Source organism: Pinus tabuliformis, chromosome 2_1, assembly GCF_031772625.1.
Source record: "Pinus tabuliformis cultivar Carrire ecotype Pingquan chromosome 2_1, CPIR1, whole genome shotgun sequence".
Classification (NCBI taxonomy): Eukaryota; Viridiplantae; Streptophyta; class Pinopsida; order Pinales; family Pinaceae; genus Pinus; species Pinus tabuliformis.
Window position 1 is genome coordinate 284,074,210 of NC_142299.1, and position 25,828 is coordinate 284,100,037.

The window sequence follows — 25,828 nt, forward strand, 5'->3', positions numbered from 1 at the left end:
CGACGACCACCTCTCCTCTTGCTCGGTTTTGGCCATAAGTCGGACTTCAAAAATATTACTCTCGCATCTATAATTGCATCGGGTCCTGATCCAAATGGATCCAAATATGCTCTCTAAGTCTTCAAAATCTCGTAAAATCATACCAAAGATCAAAACAATCGCATGAGAAGAGCCCTTAGAATGGCGGATAAACACTATTGAGAGGCCAAAAACACGTAAAAACAGTGAAAAACAAAGTATCGAAGGCATAAACGAGTGAAGGCATAGTAGCCGTCAGATCTGGCCGATCAATGGTCCAGATCTGATTGGCAAATTGCAATTAGCAACCACAACAGAGCACTTACAACGGCCTGGGGCTATCATGATATGCGATTGCAACTAATCACATCACGATATCGCAATCGCAGAAATATTATGGAGCGGAGCCTATACCTCTACATGTATGTGATGCGATTAGCCGGACCCGATGGCTATATAAACATTATTGCATAGATTTTGAGATTTGCCGAAAGGAGTTTTATAATGTATTTTCACATATTTCGTTATTTAACAAAATATAAAGAAACAACGCCGATGCGATAAAACCCGGACTCGAAAGGGTTCGTGAAGGGAAATATATAATATTTGTAGTCCGTAATGAATAGATTTTTGGTGGAATTTCACAATGTTGCAGCATTTCTCTGTGTAAAATAGAAAACAACCGTTTTTGGTATTCGAAAGGATTTCAAAGGCTCGAAGACCCATTTCTTTACAGTACAGGTGGCCACCATCCTTAGAAGTGTTTAGCAATGATTGCTAACGCTAAAAGAGGGATTCAAGCGGACAGACGTCGGGAGACAGAGGTCGGGAGACAGATGGCCAGAAGGGGAAAAAGCCACAACACGATGCAGCTGAACCAATAGAAGTGATCATGGAGCATCACTGGCACGAGCGAGCTACCTGACAGCGTGGCAAAATTACCAGAATTTGGTTTACATGTTGTTAGAAAAAGAGACCTCTGGCTCATGTCTGTCTAATCATGGCATCAAGCAGTTAGAAGCCAGAGGGGATAGATTAAGACACCTTGAGCCTCAGAGAGCCCGAGAGCATTGTAAAACACTTATAAATGGCTGAAAGTTAGAAATATCAGGGGTTCAACTTTAGGAGACTGTGGAGACTCTACTCCTTTCAACGTCTGATCTTCATTCCAGTAATACAAGCTTCTTTTGTTGTTATATGTTCAATCACCATCTTTCCCTCTGTTCTAAGCTTTCACTTGAATGGGTTATTCACGTGTTCTTCTCTGTCGAATGCCAGATAACTGTCATCTTATCTCTGCGTTGATAAATTAGATTTGCAAGCTTCATTTACTTTTCTGTAGTTAGCCACTCATATGTGTTTATGTATGTATCTACTGGTACAGTCAGGATTCTCCATCGATTCATTGAATCTATAAACTATTGAGCATTAGTGGTTGAAAGCCTTGTCAAGCTGAGGGTGTTCATGCATGTTTTGAGTGAAAATAAAGTTGAAACAATCGTTTGACTTAATCCAAACCCCAATCCATTCCAATAGTTCAGAGAACAATATTGAAGATTTATATGTTTCCAGGCATCTCCGAACTACAACCTAGGAGAGCTTCTTGGAGTGCTAACAGGTACCGCTAACTATGATTCAGTCAAGGTTCCACTTTCTACAGATAGAGTAGTTCTACTCGATTAAGATCGAGAGGTTACACTTTATTCGGATCAGGCTCTTTCCCCTGATTTCACGTGGGTTATTTCCTCTAATTCAGGGAATAGAATTTGCATTCCACATAAACTCAATATACACCTTCAAAAATAAATGATAAGAGATATAAAGTCCCCTTTCAATCCCTTATAAATGAGGGAGAAATGAGGCCTTCAATCACTCCAAGGTAGGTGGAAGGTCAATGTGTGTAAACTTAGACAACCACCCTAACAACAAGTTCGTCTTAATGTATTTTCATATCCTAGTAGTTCATCTTAATGTATTACAATACTTCGAGGCTAATTTGTGACATTCAAATATTCATATCAACGGGGTCTTTCTTATACAACTATGTTTGTAGAAATAGAAAATATGTAAAATATGTAAATTCTTAACTTTGTAGAATTAATAGAAAATATGTGTGCTCTCAACTTTGTTTATATACAAAAAACCCATAAGTTTGTTATTACAATATTTTTCGAGTTTGTTATTAGAGTACTTCAAGGGGCAGTTGTAACGTTCAAACGCTCATATCATCTGGGTCTTTCTTATACATCTGTCTTTGCAGAATTAATAGAAAGTTGGTAGAAAATATCATCTGGCTTGGTCTTTCTTATACATCTCTCTTCGAAGAATTAATAGAAAGTTGGTAGAAAATATCATCTGGGTCTTTCTTATATATCTGTCACATCTTTCTTTGCAGAATTAATAGAAAGTTAGTAGAAAATATTAAAATATGTGCATTCTTAACCCTGTTTATATGCAACTAACAATTAGAAATGTCCTATATATGCAGCTGAATGCAATGGAAAATAGGAGAAGAAGACACTTAGAGAGGTCAAATAAATACAGCTGAATTCAATGATAAAGATGCTTATACTAAGTATATGCGCTTCCATGGCTAGTTCTGCTAGATGTTTATACTAAATATATGCGCTTCCATGGCTAGTTCTGCTAGATGTCATGGATCTCCTTTTAAAGGAGAATAGCATTGTAATTTCTTTCATTTTCAAATGTTTTTTCCAAAAAAAACCTAAAACCTAAATAATGTGATTCACCTAAAAGATTAGAACCTCACACATACCCACATGGAAGTACTCTAATTCCCAATAACAACAGGAAGTACTCTAATTCTCAACAACAACAGTGACAACTGAAAAAACCTAAACCCCAGGTTGACATAAATGGTTTTTAAATTGTTTTCTTTCTTTACTTAAAAGATTTAATGTTTTTTAATTAACAGCTACTACTATGCTTTCCAATATTAATCTTGGCCTTCTAGCATTTCGTGCAGACCATCTCAAGAAACCTCTGATAATGTGGTAAGTACATAGGTATATCCAATGCTGCCCTGAAATTTTAAGTACATAGATATATCCAATACTTGAAATTATTGTCCTGATGTCCTGAAATTCAGTTTTTGTGCTAAGTAGGTAGGTATATCCCATGCTTGAAAATAGTGTCGCGGAAGTACATAGAGATATCCAAAATATTGTCCTAAAATTTTAGTGTTTTTGCAGCAACTTTTGATTAGTTTATGTCTTGGTTGCTTGGGAAATTCCTACTTGGCAATACCTGAAAATAGTGTCCCGAAAGTACATAGAGATATCCAATACTTGAAACTATTGTCCTGAAATTTTAGTTTTCTGAAGCTACTTGTTGATCAGTTTGTCTTGGTTTCTTGGGCAATTACCATCTTGGTACAAGAAGGAAGAACTTTCTCCTCTAGAAAGATTATTACCAATTATTTACCAAAGCAAACTCAAATCCCATGGAAGACGATATTGATATCCAATACTTGAAACTATTGTCCTGAAATTTTAGTTTTCTGAAGCTACTTGTTGATCAGTTTGTCTTGGTTTCTTGGGCAATTACCATCTTGGTACAAGAAGGAAGAACTTTCTCCTCTAGAAAGATTATTACCAATTATTTACCAAAGCAAACTCAAATCCCATGGAAGACGATATTGTTGTCTTCTTCCAATACTTGAAACTGTTGTCCTGAAATTTTAGTTTTCTGAAGCTACTTCTGATTAGTTTATGTCTTGGTTGCTTGGTAAATTACTATCTTGGCAAAATAATTGTTTCAAGAACTTTCTCCTCTACAAAGATTATCAGCAATTATCTATCAAATCCAACTCAAATATTAAATATGGAACACGATATGGTTGTCTTCTTCAAATTGTTTACAATCATCTGCAAGGGCAGTTTGGTGCTCAGTGAGAAGGCCATTCTTTTGAATGAAGGAGTCTTGTTGCTCTGCCAATTGAGATTATATCTCTATATCTACAAAGATTATCACCAATTATCTATCAATTCCAACTCAAATCCTTAGTATGGAAGACGATAGTGTTGTCTTCTTCCAATTGTTTACAATCATCTGCAAGGACAGTTTGGTCTTGCAGTTTGGTGCTCGGTGAGAAGGCCATTCTTTTGACCGAGGGAATCTTGTTGCTCTGCCGGTTGAGATTATATGTATACGAGGTGCATTTTCAATGCGGGGTTCTCTGTTTCCAACTTGCCACACTTTTCTTCTAAGGAAGGCCACTGGAAATTGTCCTTGAAAGTTGCAAGGAGGAAGTTAGTGTCGATTTTGCTTATTGCTTACAGCAAGTTTGGTGATATTTTGGATGTGATGCAGCTACCTCAGGTCTATTGCAACCCTACCAATGTTTGTTCATATGCACACTGCAGACAGAAACTATGTTTACCATTTTAACAGAAAAGTCCGAGATTGGATCTCAATACCTTGGATAATTAGTAACCAACAGAGAAACTGATTGTGCAAATACAACTACCTGAAACAGATTGTGTTGGGCCCTGGATATCATTGATGTCAACCTAAGCAACAGCCAGAAGAAACCCCATCTTAAATGACAAAAATGACAAAGAGGATCAGTGATTTTGGGCTGAAGACCATCTTCATTTGATTCTCGTACAGTAAGTGGCATGCATCATAACTCCTCACGGTCGAGGAGATATGTCATATTAAAGTGAGCCCCATTCTATGGTTAAAAAAACCCCAAATTGGAAAACTATTGGCACTTCAACAAATGGACAGTTTGGGGCTAAAGATGGTATTATTGTTATTTTGAATGATAAAGATGGTATTACTATTAAAAAATTGTTCTTGATACCTTTGTGGACGGTCTGGGGCTAAAGATAGTATTACTATTAAAAGATCGTTCTTGATACCTCTGTGGACGGTTTGGGGCTAAAGATGGTATTATTGTTATTTTGAATGATAAAGATGGTATTACTATTAAAAAATTGTTCTTGATACCTTTGTGGACAGTTTGGGGCTAAAGATGGTATTATTGTTATTTTGAATGATTAAGATGGTATTACTATTAAAAAATTGTTCTTGATACCTTTGTGGACAGTTTGGGGCTAAACATGGTATTATTGTTATTTTGAATGATAAAGATGGTATTACTATTAAAAAATTGTTCTTGATACCTTTGTGGGCTTTGCGCTGCCCTTGACGGTCCTCGCTTAAGGAAAGAAATTCCTCTTCAAATCAGACTTCAAAGAAAATTAAATTTTGGCTCCACAATAGTTTGAAAATTCAAATTCAAAATTTTAAGGTCGGCCCCCCTTTAAAGATTAAGCTTATTGGTGTATAGGTTGGCTCAGTCTTCTAGAGGGTTCTAGGCCTAGTCGGGCCCCTCTCTTCTAGACCTTTCGTGATTATATATATAAGGAAATTCGGTTCCCTCCATTGTACATCAATCTTTCGATCACAAAATAGCATGTTAAGTTTCTATGAGGCCCTGTTCAGTCACGCTTAACTGAAGAAGCAGGCCGAGATTTGAGACAGGTTGGGTTTAATTCTTTTTTTCTGGAAGCAGGTCGAGATTAGAGATGGAATGGGTTTAATTCTTTTTTCTTCAAGAGGGCCGAGATTTGAGACAGATTGGGTTTAATTCTTTCTTCTTGATGGAAGGTTTTCGGTGGGTTCTGTGCAGTCGCGCTTAACTGAAGTAGGCCGAGATTTGAGACAGATGGGGTTTAATTCCTTTTTCTTGAAGTAGGCTGAGCTTTGAGACAGATTGGGTTTAGTTCTTTTTTCTTGAAGAGGGCCGAGATTTGAGGCGCATATTGGGTTTAATTATTTTCTCTTGGAGGGTTTCCGCTGGGTTTTGTTTGAACAGTGTTTCTGAGCACCTTTTTGGTCCTATTTCTAATAGAGCCTCTGGACTCTAGCGCAAACTTTTACTAAGGCATTTTGTGGCATCTTTAAGGTGAATCTGAGTTCTGGACAGAAGTCCTTTTGGGCATACCCTAGAACAAATTCTGGTATTTTCTGTGGAGAATTATGATCTGATCCGGGCCCCTTTTCTGAGGCTTTTTCGCACGAGATCTGTGGATTTTTGGAGAGTTTCTGTGGCGTGAAACTTCAGCCCCTTTTGGTATCAGAGCTGGTTCCTTCACAAGCAGCTGTCTAACCACTTGAAGGGAGATCATGGATTGCATGGAGAATAAAATTCCACTATTTAATGGACGAAACTATGTGCTTTGGAGTGTAAGGATGAAAGCATATGTGCAAGCACAGGGATTTGATGTCTGGCACTCTGTAATGATTGGATACAAAGAACCCTCGGCTCCTCCAACAGATGATGCCAGTAAGAAGCTTTATGAAAGTAATGCTAAAGCCATGAATGCTATTCTAAATGGTCTAACAGATTCAGTGTACTTTAAAATAATGCATTGCACATCTGCAAAAGAAGTTTGGGATAAGCTCCAAAACATATATGAAGGGGACCAAAAGGTCAAGGAGTCCAACCTTCAGACTTTTAGAGGACAATTTGAGCAGCTAAGAATGAATGAAGACGAAAATATTGCAGAGAATAGAATTCCACTATTTAATGTAGAAAACTATGTGGTTTGGAGTGGAAGGATGAAAGCATATGTGAAAGCACAGGGATTTGATGTCTGGCACTCTGTAATGACTGGATACAAAAAACCCTTGGCTCCTCCAATAGATGATGCTAGTAAGAAGCTTTATGAAAGTAATGCTAAAGCCATGAATGCTATTCTGAGTAGTCTAACAGAGTCAATGTTTTTTAAAGTAATGCATTGCACATCTGCCAAAGAAGTTTGGGATGAGCTCCAAAACATATATGAAGGTTACAAAAAGGTCAGGGAGGCCAAACTTGAGATCTTAAAAAGACAATTTTATGAGCTAAGAATGAATGAAGATGAAAATATTGCAGCCTATTTTCTTCGACTTGATGAAGTAACAAATGCCATGCAAAGATTGGGAGGACCAATAGAAAACGAGGTAATTGTCCAAAAGGTACTATGGTCACTCCCGATGAGATTTGAAGCGAAAGTCTCAGCGCTAGAAGAGAGACCAGACTTAGCAAATGTTAGCATGGATGAGCTACATAGGATACTCACTGCCTACGAAATGAGAACTAAACAGGAGAATCCATCCAAAAGAGAAGCATCATTTACAAAATTTATGAAGACAGGGAAAAACAAGCAACAATCAAGGCCAAGCACCAGCTCCAGCTGTAGCGATATTTCAGATGAAGAAATAATCATCTGAAATAACCAATTTTGTAAGAAAGTTGAAGAGAGGAACTGGCAAATACAAAAGTAAACTCCTCTTTAAATGTTTCAATTGTGGTGAAATTGGTCATTTTGCTTCAAAATGAACTTATGCAAAATGTTCAGATAATGATGACTAAGAAGCAACTCCTAAGAAGGTAAAGGAAAATAAGTAAAGATACAAGAAACGAGGTAAAAAGAAAGTCTTCAAGAAAAGACTACTGTAAAGAAGATAGTTCCTCCTTTGATGAAGAAAGTGACAGTGACGGTGATAGCGATAATGACACTGGAAGGGTGTTATTTATGGCGAGGTACAATAGAAAGGAATATGCAGAAGAAAAGGCTTTGCCTACGAATGTCTCAACAGCTTAGCCCAAATTTTAATAATTTATTTTAATTGTCCAATTTTTGATAGTTTGCAAATTTCTAAAATGTCCCACCATAGAGCAGCATGGGGGACTTCAATTTTGATCTTGCATATTTCACCCTTTCTGGGTCATCTTTTTCAGTCCTCTCCATTGTAGAATATTTCTTTACGTCATGAACCCAATATATAAACAAATTGTTAGTAAAAGTGCCGAAGAGTCGTGGTTAATTGTCTTTGAACAATGGAATAGTAAATCTATTGTTTGAAGAGTCGTGGTTAATTGTCTTTGAACAATGGAATAGTAAATCTATTATTTGTAGCTGGTGTTTCCGTAACAGTTTCTAGGATAAAATATGGTGTATATGTATTATTTTTGTGATGAGTTTATCATGTGTTGTGATGTGTTTATCATGTATTTATTTCTCTCCTTTACTAACAATTGGTAAACGAAGAGCAAATAGAAAAACCAGCTATTTGGTGAAGAAAGAACCAAAAGAACTCTAGTGTTTGGTCAAGCAGTGAAGGGGTTAAGAGTAGTGCATGCATGATTCACTTTGAAATGACATGAAATCATTGGTCAAGGATGCAGACGTAGAAGCAAAAACCAAAACCAACATAGATGATAGCCACAAGCGACATGAGGAAAGCACCTGATGTGAGCAGGTGTCCGGACACAAATAACCCTAAAAAAAACTTTGGAGATGGAAATATACAATTGTGAATGGATCTCAAGGCCTGGAATCGTTTTAGAAACCGATAAAAAAACAAAATATGCAAATACGGCAACTAAAACACGGAGATCTAAAGAAGACTTTTATTCATAATGATTTATAGATCGGGAGACAAATATAGGGAACACAACCTACTGCAAACCAATAACAATGTTCTGAAATACAAACCAGCAGCTGATTAAATGCCTACTAATATTTTTAAAACAACTAACAAAAAGATTTTAAATCCTATAACTGAACTTCTACTGGGCTGTAAAATGCCCTCTAAAAATGTTCTCGCTTCTCTTCCCCAATGCTACCAATGTCTGAGTCATGGTGTCCGCTCAGCGTCATCTTTGTCTTTTATCCATTGGCCCTTGGCTTTCATGCATAATAGTTCAACATCTTGTATTTTGGATGCTAGTTTTTTATCCATTGGCCCTTGGCTTTCATGCATAATAGTTCAACATCTTGTATTTTGGATGCTAGTTTAGGGATAATTTGTGCGTGATGGGATTTCTCTGAAGGTATTAAGAGTGATGGGAGATCTCTGAAGGAGGTGTTAGAACTTAGAATGCCAGCAAACTCACATAGGAGTAGCCCAATCCGTTGAACCTTACGGAAAGACATAAGACATGGTGCTCACAGGGAGACCATCGGTCACGGGTTCAAATCTAGTCTACTTTCTAAGTTACTAAGTAGGATTATTAATTAACTAAATTCTGAAAGCAAATATTTGTACATTTTTGTCAATTGATTAGACTTTGAACGTTAGAACATTTCACATGAAAGTCACTAAATGCATTCACATCAATCTACTGAAAATATCAAATACAATTGGAGGCGAAGTAGATATACATATAAAATAGAATGTAAAATATAGGCTACAAGAATTCAGCATATACATCTTTTTCATTCCACCAGGCGAATGGGAATCACTGGAACACTATCCCACCATTCCTTCAACCTCCTTGAGATCCGTTCTGACAACCTTGACTGTCTAAGTGGCAAATTCTTTGTGAATATATGCACAATAATGCCAATAATTATCACTTTCAACGGCACAATTAGCAATGTTATAGCCACCCCTATCAATCCCAAAATTACCTGATTCGTGTGCTGCACAACTCAACAAAACAAATAGAAATATCTCAAACTATTTTTCAAAATATAGGTCAACATGTATGTGTATGTGCAGTAGGAATACTTCCATTCACAGTTTATTTACCTTCACGGGCCTTGACAAGGCAATTGATAAGAGCTTTAACAATGTAATATTTGTTGTTTGTAATGCTGAATGAAGTTGGATGACAGCTTGTTGAGCAGACACTATACTGTCCGTGGTTATCTGATCAGAACTAGACTTTGAAACCACAATCTCCTCATATTTATCTTGTATGACTGGTTGCATTCTTATCCAAATAAGAAATCCAGTAGCCATCAAAAGCGTGGCAGACACAGTGTATTGAACCCACTCCCTAATGTATACAACAACCATATCACATCATTATTCTGAAAAACTTATCTATCCTGTCCAGTTTGTATCATGCATTTCTTTCATGCAAGATATATTGATACAACATTTCTATATAAAAAAATCATATACATTTCTAAGTCTCAACACTAACAATGTACGCAACTATGGTGACATACAACTACACTAACATTGGGTGGATCAAATTAAGATAGTAGTCGTGAAGCCCATCTGACTGCCATAACATTGGGAATGGAGAGAGGGGACATGAATTAGATTATTTTCATCAGAAAGGTATTCAACAATCACCGATCTGATTGCTGTAACATTGTGAATGGAAAGAGGAGATATGAATTAGATTCTCTTCATCAGAAAGGTATCCAACTCCTTTGTTGATTAAGTAGTAGCACTGACCAGTGACAATTTATTGAACCAACTCCAGTGTTCATTAAATAGAAGCACTGACCAGTGACAATTTATTGAACTATAGTGACTCACAACTAGACGACCATTGGGTGTATCCAATTAAGACATCCAAGGAATCAACACAAATTTTTCATTTATGGACATTGGAATTGCTTGCATTTATGAGAGAGTAGTATAGTCATGACAAGTAGTTGAGTGTCTAGCATTAAATGAATTCCATGATGTATTGATCGATTTTAATTTGGTTATATTTGATGTGTGGCTGAATGGTTTTTATTTATTATATAAATAAATGGATAAATGAAGGACAGGATTTTGTTTGTTTGTAGCATTTGATAATCCGCTCTTCTATTTGTTGTTAGCTGCAACCTTGGGTCATGCAACCACATGAATTAATATTAGAGCATAAATCACCTAGAGACAATTTTTTTTCTCTTGAGTTCCTCATGGACTATTGTACAAATTTATGCTTATGCTTATCACGAGGCTTGCTCCTTAGCAAATCAGATTGTCACAATCTCCTATTGGTGGCTCATGCTCATTCGACTATCATAAGTTCTACTCCTTGATACATAAGCTTTACTCTTTGGTAGATTAGATAGTTGCATTTTCCCAATGATTTTTCATTGCTCAATCTATGACACATCAAACAGACCGCTTCTTGATAGATTGCTGCAAAATCTTCTATATTGATCTACAGCTGCTTTCAAGGCTTGTGCCTCAGCAAGTCAACTTATTTTTTCATCTCAATAGCTCACTTGGTTGCAAATATTTTCAAGGCTTGTGCCTCAGCGAGTCAACTTATTTTTTCATCGCAATAGCTCACTTGGTTGCAAATATTATTTGTTATCTTCTGCACTAGTAACCCAGTGGTTGTCTGAGATCACAAGCATTCTCTTAGAAGCACAACAAAATATCTTTATTTGCTCATGAGTTGAAACCACAATATTTTATTGTTACTCGTATGATCCTTTGAGACCACAATATTTAATTGATACTCTCACAACAAAATATCTTTATTTGCTCATGAGTTGAAACCAGTGTTTTAAAAAACGGCCGGCTCGGAACCAACTGGGCTGAGTTGGTCTGAGTCAGCCTTGGATTTTGTGACCCGGCCATTGAACCGGTTTGGCTGGTCGGGTTAATACCGAGCTAGCCGAGTTGTTACACAACTCAGTCGGCTCGGCGGAGTCCTTATCAACCCGACCGGGTTATGTACAATGGCCAGTGAACCCAAAAAAAAAGGCTTTATTTTTTTATTTTTGGGGACTCCTTGGGCTTCCCTGTCTGACTCATGGGTTTTCCTGTCTGACTCTGATCCCTAGTATTGATATATTATTCATGGAAATGTTAAATTCTTAAAGTAAAAGTGACATTCTCCTTAATCTTCATTTTCATCATTTTATTTAAATTTTTAACATTAACATGAAATGACTCAGGACGTTTGAGAGTGGTTCCGGACTCATTGGATTTCATATGGAGAAAGTAGAATTTTAGATTTCATTCAAAATCCCGCAGACTTATTAGTTTTTTAGGATTTCAGGATTGGGGGATTGCAATGTTTCCATTGAATTTTGTCATGTATTAGGGTATGGAACTTGTATTTAATCAAGAGCACCAATCCTTCTATGTACCTTGATGTTAGTGACATTGGTTGTCGAACTCCTCCGGGATTCACTCCCAAACCGGGAGTTTCTGAAAATGTCGCTCCCGCTCTCATTTTGGCTCTCGCTCCCTGCTTTCGCTCCTGCTCCCAAGTAACACTGAGCCAGATGATGTTGGCAACTCTAGCAGCAGCTAGTAGTAGTGGTCACAGACTTGTTGTAGAGGCCATTTCTAGCCCCCTTGGTTATGTGTTTTTGTTTTGATCTCTATATCATCATCGTGTATGTATTGGATAGTGCATTGGGTGCCATTTTGATATAATGGACATATTCATGAGCCTACTTTGATCATATGTTGTCTTCTATCTATATTCTAATGTTGTGTGTTTGGAAACATGAATGAATATCTTTAATGTTTTTATAAAAAATAAATATTTAATGTATTTTTTACAACGACCGAGTCATTGAAATCGAGCCGGCTGAGTCAATATCGAGTTGGAGTCGGAGTCGGAGTTGACCCTCGGCTGGTCAGAGTTGGAGTTTTAAAACATTGGTTGAAACCACAATATTTTATTGTTACTCTTATGCTCCTTTGAAACCACAATATTTAATTGATACTCTCATGCTCCTTTTGGTTACCTGTTTGGTTTCTCTATGTATATTTTTTAGAAATAAAGGTAGATCCCTTTTCATTCTATGCAATTCTCTTTTCTTTAAGCATTACGGGCGCTCTTGAAGCTCTTTATCCCATGCTTGCAAGTTTGCTTGTCACCATCCATAATACATTGCTCCAATTTTCCATTTTTACCCTTCCCTTGGCTCGGTCCTTGACACATAACATGGTTAGCGATCCTTGATACATGACATGATTAGCGACTATTCTTCACTACCCTCATTTTCTACCCAAATTTTCACCCAAATTCGCAAGATTTTTATCTTCACTCACCCCCTCCAAATTTAAGAGTTCTAATCCATATGAAACACCATTTTGAGATCCAAGAAAACAATCCCTCCATTGTGCACACATCTCCTCTATAATGTCCTAGGGTAATTTTTCCCTTATGGTTTCTATTAGGATTTCTATAAAAAATCATTAACAATAGTACACATTCATAGACAATATGTTGTATAAATATAAGAAATCCATAACCATATAATTATTCAACAAAGTCAGGCTGGCAACCCAATGAACATTAGATTTATGCTAAAAATAGTTCACTGGATTGTACTTTCCAAATTTAATAGATCCACATTCGAACCATATCTATTCAATTTTAGATCTAGTAACACCACACTAGTTGGAGGTTTATTATTACGTCCAAATTCCCCTTGGAGGTTTATTATTACAAGTTGTTGGTTAGGGCTTGTGACAACCCCTTTTGGTCTGAGCACAGTATTCCTAGTCGTATAAATTATTCACAACTACCCTGTTGAGGGAAGGATGAGCTCTGAAGGGGTCAAATGTCTTTAGGTTGGCTTTAGTAACCACTTTCCAGCAACTGATTATACCATAGTTTGATTTGCTATCTGGAAAAGGGGACTTGCTTTCTTCTATCTGCCTACAATGATTCAAATGAAGGATATCAAAGCCTTTGTTACAAATTCTTAGGCCTCAAATCCCTTCATTAACCTTAGACAGAACCCTTTCTTGCTGAATAAGAGATTTAGTGCCTCAATAGAACCTAGGAAAGTAGGTTTGTGCCACAGGAAAGGGGCATGTTGTCCTTCTATTGCCTTGCAACCAATGGCCCAGAAACACTTCCGCTCCGTAGGTTTTTGACTGCCTTGAATTAGCTGTAGACTGTTTTTCTGTGCTCAGAACAGACTCTTTTTGTTGCGAAGGTGCCCTGTTGCCTCTTGATATCAGAACATAGATGCTTCAATTGTTTTGATGTGCCAGAACAATAAGAAGGGCGTCTAGGTAGGGTGGGATTAACTCTACCAAAACTAGACGAAGGGATTAGCTAGGGTGGGATCACCTCCACCGAAACTAATTAAAAGAAAGATGTCTTAAAACCCATAGAGACTCAAGCTCAAGAAAATTAGAGATATTCCAATCCAAATTGATGATGCCAAAATGATTCAAACTATCCTCTATTTATAGATTCCCTCATGGGGTTTCTCAAATTTGAGGAGTTGCGAGTGCAACCTTCAATTTGGGTTTTTTTTGCCACATCTAACCCAAAATTTACCGAATGTTACGTCAAACATTAGATAATTGAGTATTCACCCTTTATCAAGACTATAGCCTACGAGGTTGGATAGGGTATTCTGTCCCCCTGTGAGCAATTAATCCATAAGGGACATTACATTCTCCCTCAAACATAATAGTGGTTCCACCTCTTTTTGAGGCCCTTCCCATGATGCACATATTTTCTCCTTCATACATCATAATTTACTCCCTCTTTTAAAGGCCATTCTTGATTTCCTCTCCCTGCCATCGATCAGGTCCAAATATGTTCCACCTCATTGATGTTCTTGACCCATGCCCACTGATGACTTTGTCTCTGCTCCCATGATAAATGTCTTTGAGCCCTCCCAAAAATGACATAGTCTATCTATTCTTTTTTTTTCCCTCATGTCCATCACCTTTCTCCCATCTCCATTAGAGATATTTTGAGGTCTAAAATGGGTCTAAAAAAATGCTTTATAAGAACCAATAATATTCAAAATGATGATGTCAAACATGGGGATGATTCATCATTTTTGAAGTAAAAAAGTAAAAATAACAAAAAATAACAAAACTACTTTTTCAGCTTGTATTTTCAACTTATCTCCCTATAGTTTAACTCAAATTTCAAGTGGGAGTACTCGTTAGTTGCAAAATTTAATTCTTCATTCATGCCAATTTTTTGTATTTTACATTATGTCTCAATGCTATTTCTTTTATTTCAACTTAGGGAAAAGTTTCTAGGTCCCTAATCAAAGATGAGGAAAATAGGGAATTGATACTAATGAAAGATAAAAATCAACGTGGAGATGGGGCATGGACACAAGGGAGAGATGGAAAGCTTTACCATGGATACGCAACATCAATCACAACCTCTTATTTATGCATTCTTACCCACAATTTTGTGGGTGATATCCCTAGGAGATTTTTTTTTTCTCCAAGATGGTCCTCAGCCGGTAGCTAGTAGCCCCTTCAGCCACCAAAAGGCTCATTGTGCCATTTCTCTGCCACCCGAGCTAGCCATGTGATCCCTCGCCCATTTATCACGGTCATATGTTTGAAGGTGGGCCTCTTGAACATAAAGGTATGCCTTGTCATCTGGTAATTGAGTACTGTAATTTGCTTATCTTGGACACTTATGAGCATGGATTAATAAGGCGGTTTGGAAAAAGGAACGGGTTAGGTCAGTGCCCTTGTCCCCTTAGACCCCTATTGGATATTAACCTTGGATTTGTTTGGAGACCCGTGAGGACACTTTTGTGCCCTCACATCTCATTTGGAGCACCATAGGTTATTACAATGGTCCAACCCCTTGTCCACTTCTTTGAGTGTCCTACTCTTCATTGTGGCACCCATGGACCTCATTAGGCCTCTTAGAGGGCGCTACAACATGCATAGATTATTATTTGACCTCTTGAGAGTGTTGAATTTCCACGACCTTGGGTCTAGGATATAATCTTAAAATCTCTTATGCTATCAAACCAAGAATCTCAACGATACTAATTTTCATAGTGGAATATAAACAACAGCGAATCACACATGTACAAAATATAGAAAACTTTTTATAATTTTCAAGATACTCTGACCATCTGGCTAATGAAGTCAACTCTCTCAGCTCCCCTCATTCGTACCCTGTACTTTCCTGGTCCTTCAGCTCCCGATCTGCATCTCCTACCTCTATCAATACTCCAAGTCCAGTTGGCCACTGAATCTTGGTTATCCAATATGCTCACTAGTTAATTGTTTGTCCATCAACGCATCAACACATCAAGACTCCTTTCGAGTTGTTCACAACTCCACTTGTGAAAAACTCTCAACTGCCCATTGTTTCTCTTCGGCTACTCAGGGACTTCAACCCACTATGGTCTTCTTGCACTGCTTCGATGAAGACCAACATAGGGCTGGAACCTATCACTATAAGATGTCCATCTCCCACAATGAACATGAGCTAAGAGGACTACCCATATTCTACAGTAGATATCCTTCTCCACACAGAAGTCTCATGCTCCACAAACTACTGCTAGTTGATCGGACCCTTGAGATAAACAACTGCCTCTCTCACAACTACCTTTGTCCATCAAGGTGTTGCTCACCGGGCTTCACCTTGGACACTATCACACTGTCCTCCAGTAGACCATAAATTCCTAATCCACATTTACACTAGGTCCACTCTCACACTGCCCTCCAACAGTCCACGAGTGACCAAGTCCACACTGTAACATCTACACCTAGTTAGGGAATCCCCACACCTAGGAGATCCTTACACACAGCTGCCAACCGACTTCTCATCAGCTGCCATTTGCTTCTGCAATAGAGGAGCTATTTCACAAATCTAGGCTCATCAGCATGTCCTCACCTAAGACATCCATCCACCATGATATCTGCTCCTAGTTAGGGTATTCAACAATCCATTTTAACCCAACATGTGGCACCCACAAGCTGCATATGAATTTGATCCAAATTTGTTCAAAGCAATGACCCAACACAAGGGAAACTCAATTCCAAGTCTACAACTGTTGTTCATGGACTGAGTTTTGGATCACTGGTTAGGGCTTCTCTTGTAGCCCATTGTTGCCCACTAAACCAACCAAAACTCTCCTTATTTGTTGCGGCTTCTCTCCCTTCACAATGACGGATACCTTGCCGCTTGAGAAGACTCCTACAACTCCCTATTTAGGGTTGTTTGTCCCTTAAATAAGACACTACAGGCCTGTGGTCTAATCAGTACAAAATGGTTATCATTTCTAATCAGTACAACAGGGTTATCATTTTGGCTTGCTTTGGGGAGGATTCTCCTTATTTTTCTAGCCTAGGACAACCTTTTGCTATGTGGCCTTTATTCAACCTCCACACTGTGATTTGGGCATTTCTTTCCCTCAAACAAACCCACGTAGACATGCAACAAAGTGTGTAAGGCCTCCGGCCTACCCACACTTCCTCTTTGTGCTTACGGCCTGCCTGAAACAAAGGTTATCACACTTCTATTAAGCCACAATTAGCCCAGAACTTGGCTCTCCTTGCTCGGACCTCCTGCAAGATAGATTAGATCACCAAGCAATCATGAAAAGAGCCTCTCCAACCCTTTATCTCTTCGTTTGGTTCCAAACCCACAAGGCTCCTTGTGGTGCTTTTCCCTCGAAACCCCGAACACTAGGGCTTGGAGTACCTACAAATCTACACAAAAATCAACACCCCCTCTTAGCGAGGGAGGTACTTCCAAGACTAGCATGTAACAATCATCATCTCCGGCCACACTAGCCCATCTGGCATCGATCACTGCAACATACCCTATAGAATGAACCCGACAATCTCGGTAGTTACTCTGCCTCATCACATCCGAACCTGAAGATCCTGAACCTCCATAGGGTTGCTCCCTCTGAGGTTAGACTCCCTCTGAGCCTACACGATCTCCACTGGCTCAATCCTGCAAGAACTCATCCTCCTGGATCAAATACCACTCGTGTAAATCCCTCTAATCTCGGATTCCAGATGGTGGGAAATTAACGAGTGAGAACCTGGCGTTGCGAATGCTTAATGGATCATTGAACTGAACAATCAAAACTGGTAAATTCAAAAGTGAGAGGGTGGAAGCGATGATAGGCCTCCTAGATCAAATACCACTCATGTAAATCCCTCTAATCTCGGATATGCAACATCACAATCCAATGAAGACTCTAGCCTTTCACCTGTAGTCCATCACATGAAGCCATCTCGATAAGCTTGATCTCGTTCATGCCAAAGAAACCCTCGAGTTGTCCCAACCATCCATGACAAGACATAGGAATTCCATGATCTACAAACCACAATTCCATGATCTACAAATCGCCACACAACATACTAAAGTGCACCAGGTTCACCACTGATCCACTAGAACTCCCATTCGATCTCATCATGTAGTCTTATAAGACCACATCTCCATGTCTTTGGTTGAACCCTTTGCTCCATGATCCAAACACCCACAACTCCCTCTGAGTTGCTTCGTTGTGCACACTTTGATTCACTGTTCTTCAAAGTAGCTCAGATACCATGTTGAATTTCCACAACCTTGGGTATAGGATAGAATCTTAAAATCTATGATGCTACCAAACCAAGAATTTCAACGATACTACTTTACACAACGGAATATAAACAATAGTAAATCACACATGCACAAAATAGACAAGCTTTTACAATTTTCAACCCAACTTCATTATATTAAACAACATATAATACAACAGTCTAGGAGATGTTGTACTAGGGATAATGACCCTCATACATCCACTAGTACAAGAATAGAAACTAGGGCTTTGTGTCAGTACATCGACACCCATTCTACCCTTAACATGATACTCTGACCATCTGGCTGATGAAGTCAACTCTCTCAACTCCCCTCAATTGTACCCTATACCTGCCCGATTCTTCGGCTCCTGATATGCAACTCCTGCCTCTATCAATGCTCCAAGTCCATATAGCCACTGAATCTTGGCTATCCAATCTGCTCATTAGTTGATTGTTCTTCCATCAACGCATCAACACATCGAGACTCTTGTCGATTTTCCTCTATCAATGCTCCAAGTCCATCTAGCCACTGAATCTTGGCTATCCAATCTGCTCATTAGTTGATTGTTCTTCCATCAACGCATCAACACATCGAGACTCTTGTCGATTTGTTCACTGCTCCACTTGTGAACAACTCTCAACTGCCCACTGCTGCTCCTTAGCTACCTCAGGAACTTCAGCCCACTATTGTCTTCCTGCGCTGCTCCAATGAAGACCAACATAGGGCCAAGAGGGCTACCATCTATCGATGTAAGATGTCCATTTCCCACAATGAACACGAGCTAGGACTAACCATATTTTACTGTATATATCCTTCTCCACACACAATTCTCGAGATCCACAAACTGCTTCTTGTTGATCAGATCCTTGAGCTCAACAACTGCCTCTCTCACAACTACCTTTGTCCATCAAGGTCTTGCTCACTGGGCTTCAACTTGGACACTATCAGGCTGTCGTCTAGCAGACCATAAATTTCCGATCCACGTTCACACTAGGTTCACTCTCACGCTGCCCTCCAACAATCCATGAGTGACCAACTCCACACTGTAGCATCTGCACCTAGTTAGGGCATCCCCACACCTAGAAGAATATTACACACAACTGCCAATAGACTTCTCATCGACTGCCCTTTTCTTCTGCAATAGAGGATCTATTGCACAAATCTAGGCTAGTCAACATGTCCTCACCTAGGACATCCATCCACTGTGAGATCTACTCCTAGTTGGTGTACTCAACACTCCATGTTAACCCAACACGTCGCACCCATAGGCTGCATATGAATCTAATCCAAATCTGGTCAAAGCAATGACCCAACGCAAGACAAACTCAATTCCAAGTCTAATACAATTGTTGTTCATGGAATGAGTTTCGATCACTGGTTAGGGATTCTCTTGTAGCCCACAACTACCCACTAAACTGACCAAAACTCACCTTGTTTGTTGCAGCTTCTCTCCCTTCAGAATTTTGGATACCTTGCTACTTGAGAAGACTCCTACAGATCCCTATTTAGGGTTGTTGGTCCCTCAAACAAGCAACTATAGGCCTACGGTCTAATTAGTACAACAGGGATATCATTTCAGCCTGCTTTGGGGAGGATTCTCCTTATTTTACTAGCCTAGAACAACCTTCTGCTATGTGGTCTTCTTTATTCAACCTCCACGCTATGATATGGGCACTTCTTTCCCTCAAACAAACCCACACAACCTTGCAACAAAGTATGTAAGGCCTGCATCTTACCCATACCTCCTCTCTGTGCTTACAGCCTGCCTGAAACAGAGGTTATCACACTTCTATTAAGCCACAATTAGCCCAGAACATGGCTCTCCTAGCTCGGCCCTCCTGCAAGATAGATTAGGTCCCCAAACAGTCATGAAAAGAGCCTCTCCAACCCTTTCTCCCTTCGTTGGTTCTCCTCCTCCTATCTGCGGCCAAACATGAGTATACTCCTCTCCCTTGAACAAGCTACTCCACTTTCTCTTTGTTGCCTTTGTTGCACCCATGGATGAGCAAAAGAGCTCCACAACACCTCCTATATATACACATAAAGGAGGGTTTCTTCCAATGTCACAATAGGGCTTGAACACCTCCTATATATACACATAAAGGAGGGCTTCTTCCAATGTCACAATAGGGCTTGAACAACTTTCACAAGCCTAAATAACCTTGGTTGACCTTGACACCTCATGTGCAAAACCCAGTCATAAATTTAAAAATTCATAACTCCATTTCTACATCTCGAAATTGGATGATTCTCATTGCGTTAGAATCGTCTCATCGAAATCTATCATCCTCATCCATCACATGTCAAAATGGGCTCATGGTTTTGGCCCAAATCCTGATGGGTGAAAAACCTCAATCTTGGGTTCCAAGCCCACAAGGCTCCTTGTGGCGCTTTTCCCTCAAAACCCCGAACACTAGGGCTTGGAGTACCTCCCAAGCTACACAAAATTCAATAGAGGCTTACTTTTTCATTTATGAGCTAGTTTGGCGGGCTTGTCACCAAAAGTTGAATTATTAGAACATTATTTTATTTGTGGGGCTCATGTAGGCCAAGGAGGCTAATTCGAACACCTAAGTTGTGTATAAATACTTGAGCACTTCTGCCAAATTAGCCTTCATCATATTTTCTCATTAATTTAACGATCCGACTATTAAATTAATAAATCCCTCCTGCTAATGTCACGATAGTCATTTATTGATGCGGCAAGCCATAATTTCGCTAACGGCTCTTCAAAACTCATTTGTAAATCTAAATTTCCCCCATCAACTGTATCAGTCTCCTTCATTTCTCCAGTGTTGTATAAGTGCTCAGTGATAGAAGGTGTCGGAGTTCCATAGTCGATCACTTCAACTAGCTAGCAGATTACTGGGCATTATTATGTTGGGTTGTGTTATATTCTTTCCACGACTAGCCCACGTAGTTAACCGGGGGGGGGAGCGCCCCCTTCGTTGCATCGATTGTGTGGCTGTGGGGGAGGGGTGGGGGGCTTCACAGGGGGTTTGAGGCGTACCCGTAACCCCACTTTATGGGGTTTGGGGCAACGCCCTGGAAAATGTTGGTTTTGGAACCTATGTTAGGTTGGGTGGACCCACCTATGGTTTTGTGCATGATTTTCGCACATGTTTTTTGGACGCAATGGTTTTCAGTCCATGGTTTTGGACGTGATGGTTTTTTGGTCCATGGTATTGGATGCTTCGGCATGTATAAATATGTATTATAACATTGAAAGGAACATAATGAAAAATCAATCTGGTAGTCCCGGTTTTTGGATCCAGGGGAAAATCTCTGTGTATGTGTTTTATGTGTTATGCTCTCACACTGTTTATTTTCTTTGTTTTAGAATCGTATACAAGTAATTTTTGTATAGGGTTAAAACCTACATTTGGTATCAGAGCTATTTTGGCTTCAAGGGGACACCTTTGTTGTTGAGGGGTTTCGCTCGGGCTTGTGGTAGACCCTGTTCAGTGGGAGATCTGCGAGATCAATTCTGGTGGTGAAAGAAGATGGCGAGCAGTGGAAAGATAGAGATCTAGAAATTTAATGGTCAGAGTTTTTAATTGTGGAAACTCAAGATGGAGGATCTGTTGGTGGATAAAAATCAGTAGATCACGGTAGATCCGGGTACTAAACCAACGGGAGTGTCCGATGAAGAATGGAAGAAGTTGGATAGGAAGGTAAAGAGCACAATACGATTGTGTGTCTCAGATTTAGTATAGCTGAATGTATCACGGGAAGCTACTGTGAATGCTTTGTGGGACAAGTTAGGGACTTTGTACCAATCTAAGTCTCTCGTGAATAAATTGTTCCTGTGGAAAAAGCTGTATAACCTGAGGATGAAAGATGGAGACTCGGTGACAAAGCATTTGAATGCATTTAATACTGTGGTAAGTCAGCTAGCATCTATTGATATTAAAATTTCAGATGAAGATAAGTGCATCAGTTTGTTGTGTTCTCTACTAGATTCGTGGGATAGTCTAGTTATTGCAATAGGTAGCAATGCAACTGCCTTGCAATTTGATGAAATAGTCTCATCTTTGCTGACGGAGGAGATGAGATGAAAAATATGGAGAGCCAAAATGGTGATGCCTTGTTTGTACAAGGACGGTCCTAGAACATAAACAAAAATAAGTCATTGAGTGGGAGACCTAAATCTAGAGGGAGATCTAAATCTCTAGGAAAACCTGTAAAAGTGGTGTGTTGGAAATGCGGAAAGGAAGGGAACTACAAAAGGGACTGTAAATCTAAAGCTCATGATAAAGGAAAGGGATCTGATGATGCTCCTTCGACAGAGGCGAAAACCACCTCAGATAAAGGTGGGGATGTGTACTTGGCTTCTTCAAGTACACATGTAGATCATGAGGCATGGTTGATTGACTCAGGTGCATCCTTTCACTTCACTCCCCATAGAGAGTGGTTCTACGAGTATGAAAAATATGATGGTGGTGATGTATTCTTGGGGGATGACAGGAAGGCTAGAATCGTTGGTCGCGGAAAAGTAAAGTTGAAATTGCAAGGTGGAAGGGTTAGAACACTTCCGGGTGTTCTGCATATTCCTGCGTTGGCCATAAATATGATTTATGTAAGCAAGTTGGATGATGCAGGTGTAAAAACAGTGTTCGAGAAAGATACCTGTAAGATGGTTCGGGGAGCACTGTTCCAAGTTGCAAGGTAGCACTGTTATTGATGGGTGCAACAGTTCTGTGGTTCCTGAAAGTGGAGCAGAAAATTTAGTGGTCTCTGGAAAGAAGACCATGCTGTGGCATCAAAGGCTTGGACATATTGGAGAGAAGGGCTTTCGAATACTTCATGGTAAAGGTATGGTAGAAAGTATGAGTAATAGCTCTTTGGATTTTGATTTCTGTGAAAATTGTGTAAATGGGAAGCAGAATCGGGTGAGTTTCCCTTTTGGTGGTAAGAGGGCGAAACAGATATTAGAGCTTGTGCATAGTGATGTGTTTTGACCTGTGAAGGTTCTATCACTAGGTAAGTCTATGTACTATGTATCATTTATGGATGACTTCTCAAGGAATACATGGATATATTTCCTTAAGAAGAAATTTGAAGTCTTTGACAGGTTTAAAGAATTTAAGGCTCTGGTGGAAAACCAAACAGAGAAGAAGATAAAGGTGCTGAGGATAGATAATGGTGGAGAGTTTTGCAGTAAGGAATTTGAAGAATTTTGTAAGAAGTGTGGTATAGCACGATATAAGACTACTCCATATACACCTCGGTGAAATGGAGTTGCAGAAAGAATGAACAAGACGTTGATGGAAAGGGCAAGAAGCATGCTTAGTGGTGCCGGGTTAGGACAGGAATTCTGGGCAGAGGCAATGGATACTGCATGTTATGTGGTCAATAGGTCACCTTCATCAGCGTTGGAGGATAAGACTCCATAAGAGGTATGGACTGGAAAGAAACCCTCTCTTTCACATCTTAGGGTATTTGGATGTGATGCATATGTACATGTTCCAAAGGAGAAGCGAACCAAGTTGGATAGTAAATCTGAAAAGTACATCTTTATTGGGTATAAGGATGGTTTAAAGGGTTATAAGCTTTGGAACCCAATAACAAGAAAAGTTGTGTACAATCAATATGTGGTGTTCAGAGAGGTGAAAGATGTTATTAAACATGAAGTCCAAACAAAGGAACCTGAGAGAATAGAGTTTGAGCTAAAGGAGGAAGAATCAGACTCTACAACAGAGGAGGAATCAGAAGATGAAGAGCCACAAACTTCGGCTATGAGAAGATCAATTCGAGAAAGAAGGCAGCCAGAAAGGTATAGTCCATCTGCTTTCTGTTCAAATTTTACTTTGTTTGTTACTGATGATGATCCCTGAACTGTGAAGGAAGCAGTGGATTCAAAGGATGGAAAACTCTCGAAAGAGGCCATGGTTGATGAAATTGCATCTTTGCACAAAAATGAGGCTTGGGATCTGGTGGAGTTGCTGGCTGGAAGGAAACCCATTGGTAGCAAATATGTGTTCAAGAAGAAGACAAATGCAGAAGGAAAGGTGGAGAAATACAAAGCTCGGTTGGTAGCAAAAGGTTATTCCCAGGTGCCTATTTTTTCTCTTGTTGCCAAGGTAACTTCTATTAGAGTATTTTTATCTGTTGTCGCTGCTTTTGATTTTGAGGTCGAGCAGATGGGTGTGAAGACAACATTTCTTCACAGGGATCTGGAAGAGGAGATCTACATGAAGAAACCTGAAGGCTTTGCGGTGAAGGGTAAGAAAGAACTGGTATGTAAGTTAAAAAAGTCTCTATATGGGTTAAAGCAGTCACCAAGGATGTGGTATCAGAAATTTGATACATTTATATGGGGACTTGGCTTCACCAGAAGCAAAGCAGATCACTGTGTATATTTTAAATTAATTGGTGACCATGTTATTTATTTGGTTTTGTATGTGGATGATATGTTGATGGTTGGAAATGACAAAGAAATTATCCAGGATTTGAAGACCCAATTGTCCTCCAAATTTGACATGAAAGATCTTGGTGCTGCAAACTATATTTTGGGCATAGAAATTAAAAGAGATCGAGCAAAGAGGAAGCTCTGGTTAAACCAGAGGAAGTATGTCGAGACAATACTGCAGAGGCTTACTATGCAGGATAGTAAACCGGTGAAGGTTCCTATTCCTATAGGTGTGAGGTTATCTGTTGAAAAATGTCCCAAGACACAAGAAGAGGAAGAGGACATGTCCCATGTTCCATATGCAAGTGCAATCAATAGCCTAATGTATGCAATGGTCTATACTAGACCAAACATTGCAAATGAAGTGGGAGTATTGAGCAGGTTTATGTCAAAACCAGGGAAGGAGCACTGGACGGTAGTGAAGTGGGTTTTCAGGTATTTGCGTGGCACTAGTGATTATGGTTTATGCTACCAAGGAAGACCAGGAATGAACAGAGTGTTGGATATTCATGGCTTTGTTGATGCAAACTGGGCTGGAGATCTGGATCAGAGAAGATCTACAAGTGGCTATGTGTTTAACCTATTTGGAGGTGCAGTTAGTTGGATGAGTAAGAAACAATCTGTAGTGGCACTATCAACTACAGAGGCAAAATTCATGGCAGCCACTTATGCAAGCAAGGAAGCAGTTTGGTTGCAAAGATTGTGTTCAAGTATGGGGTTAGTATAGGGAGCTATAAGGATAGATTGTGATAGCCAAAGTGAAATTTTCTTGGAAAAGAACCCTGCATATCATTCAAAGACAAAGCACATTGATGTTCAATATCATTTTGTGAGGGATATGATAAAAGACAAAAAGGTGTTGTTGGTAAAGGTGAACACTTTGAAGAATACTGCAAATGCATTGACAAAATCTCCAAGATCTGAGAAGTTCTCTTGGTGTAGAAAGACAATGGGCATTTTAGGGCTGGAAAAATGACTAAGCTCTTTTGTGGCCCCCTGTGGAAAGAAAACAACAAGTGGGAGAATGTTGGGTTGTGTTATATTCTTTCCATGACTAGCCCATGTAGTTAACCGGGGGGTTAGAGGGGGGGTGGAGCGCCCCCTTTGTTGCGCCGATTGTATAGAGGCAGGGGTGGGGGGTCACAGGGGGTTTGAGGCATACACGTAACCCCACTTTATGGGGTCCAGGGCAGCGCCCTAGAAAATTTTGGTTTTGGAGCGTATGTTAGGTTGGGTGGACCCACCTATGGTTTTGTGCATGATTTTCGCACATGTTTTTTTGGACGCGATGGTTTTCGGTCCATGGTATTAGATGCTTCAGCATGTGTAAACATGTATTATAACATTGAAAGGAACATAAT

General features: G+C 39.4%; 1 protein-coding gene across 1 annotated transcript in view; it reads right to left on the reverse strand.

Annotated features, from left to right (window-relative positions):
* Positions 1-9,179: 9,179 nt before the first annotated feature.
* The window catches only part of LOC149199883 (uncharacterized), a 108,090-nt gene continuing 91,441 nt past the window's right edge, over positions 9,180-25,828 (reverse strand). Inside the window, exons 8-9 of the mRNA XM_089400755.1 lie at positions 9,571-9,820; positions 9,180-9,461 (exon numbers count right to left, since the gene is read on the reverse strand). Coding sequence (XP_089256881.1) covers positions 9,255-9,461; positions 9,571-9,820 — 457 coding nt within the window. The 3' untranslated portion in view covers positions 9,180-9,254. The remainder of the gene's footprint in view (positions 9,462-9,570; positions 9,821-25,828) is intronic.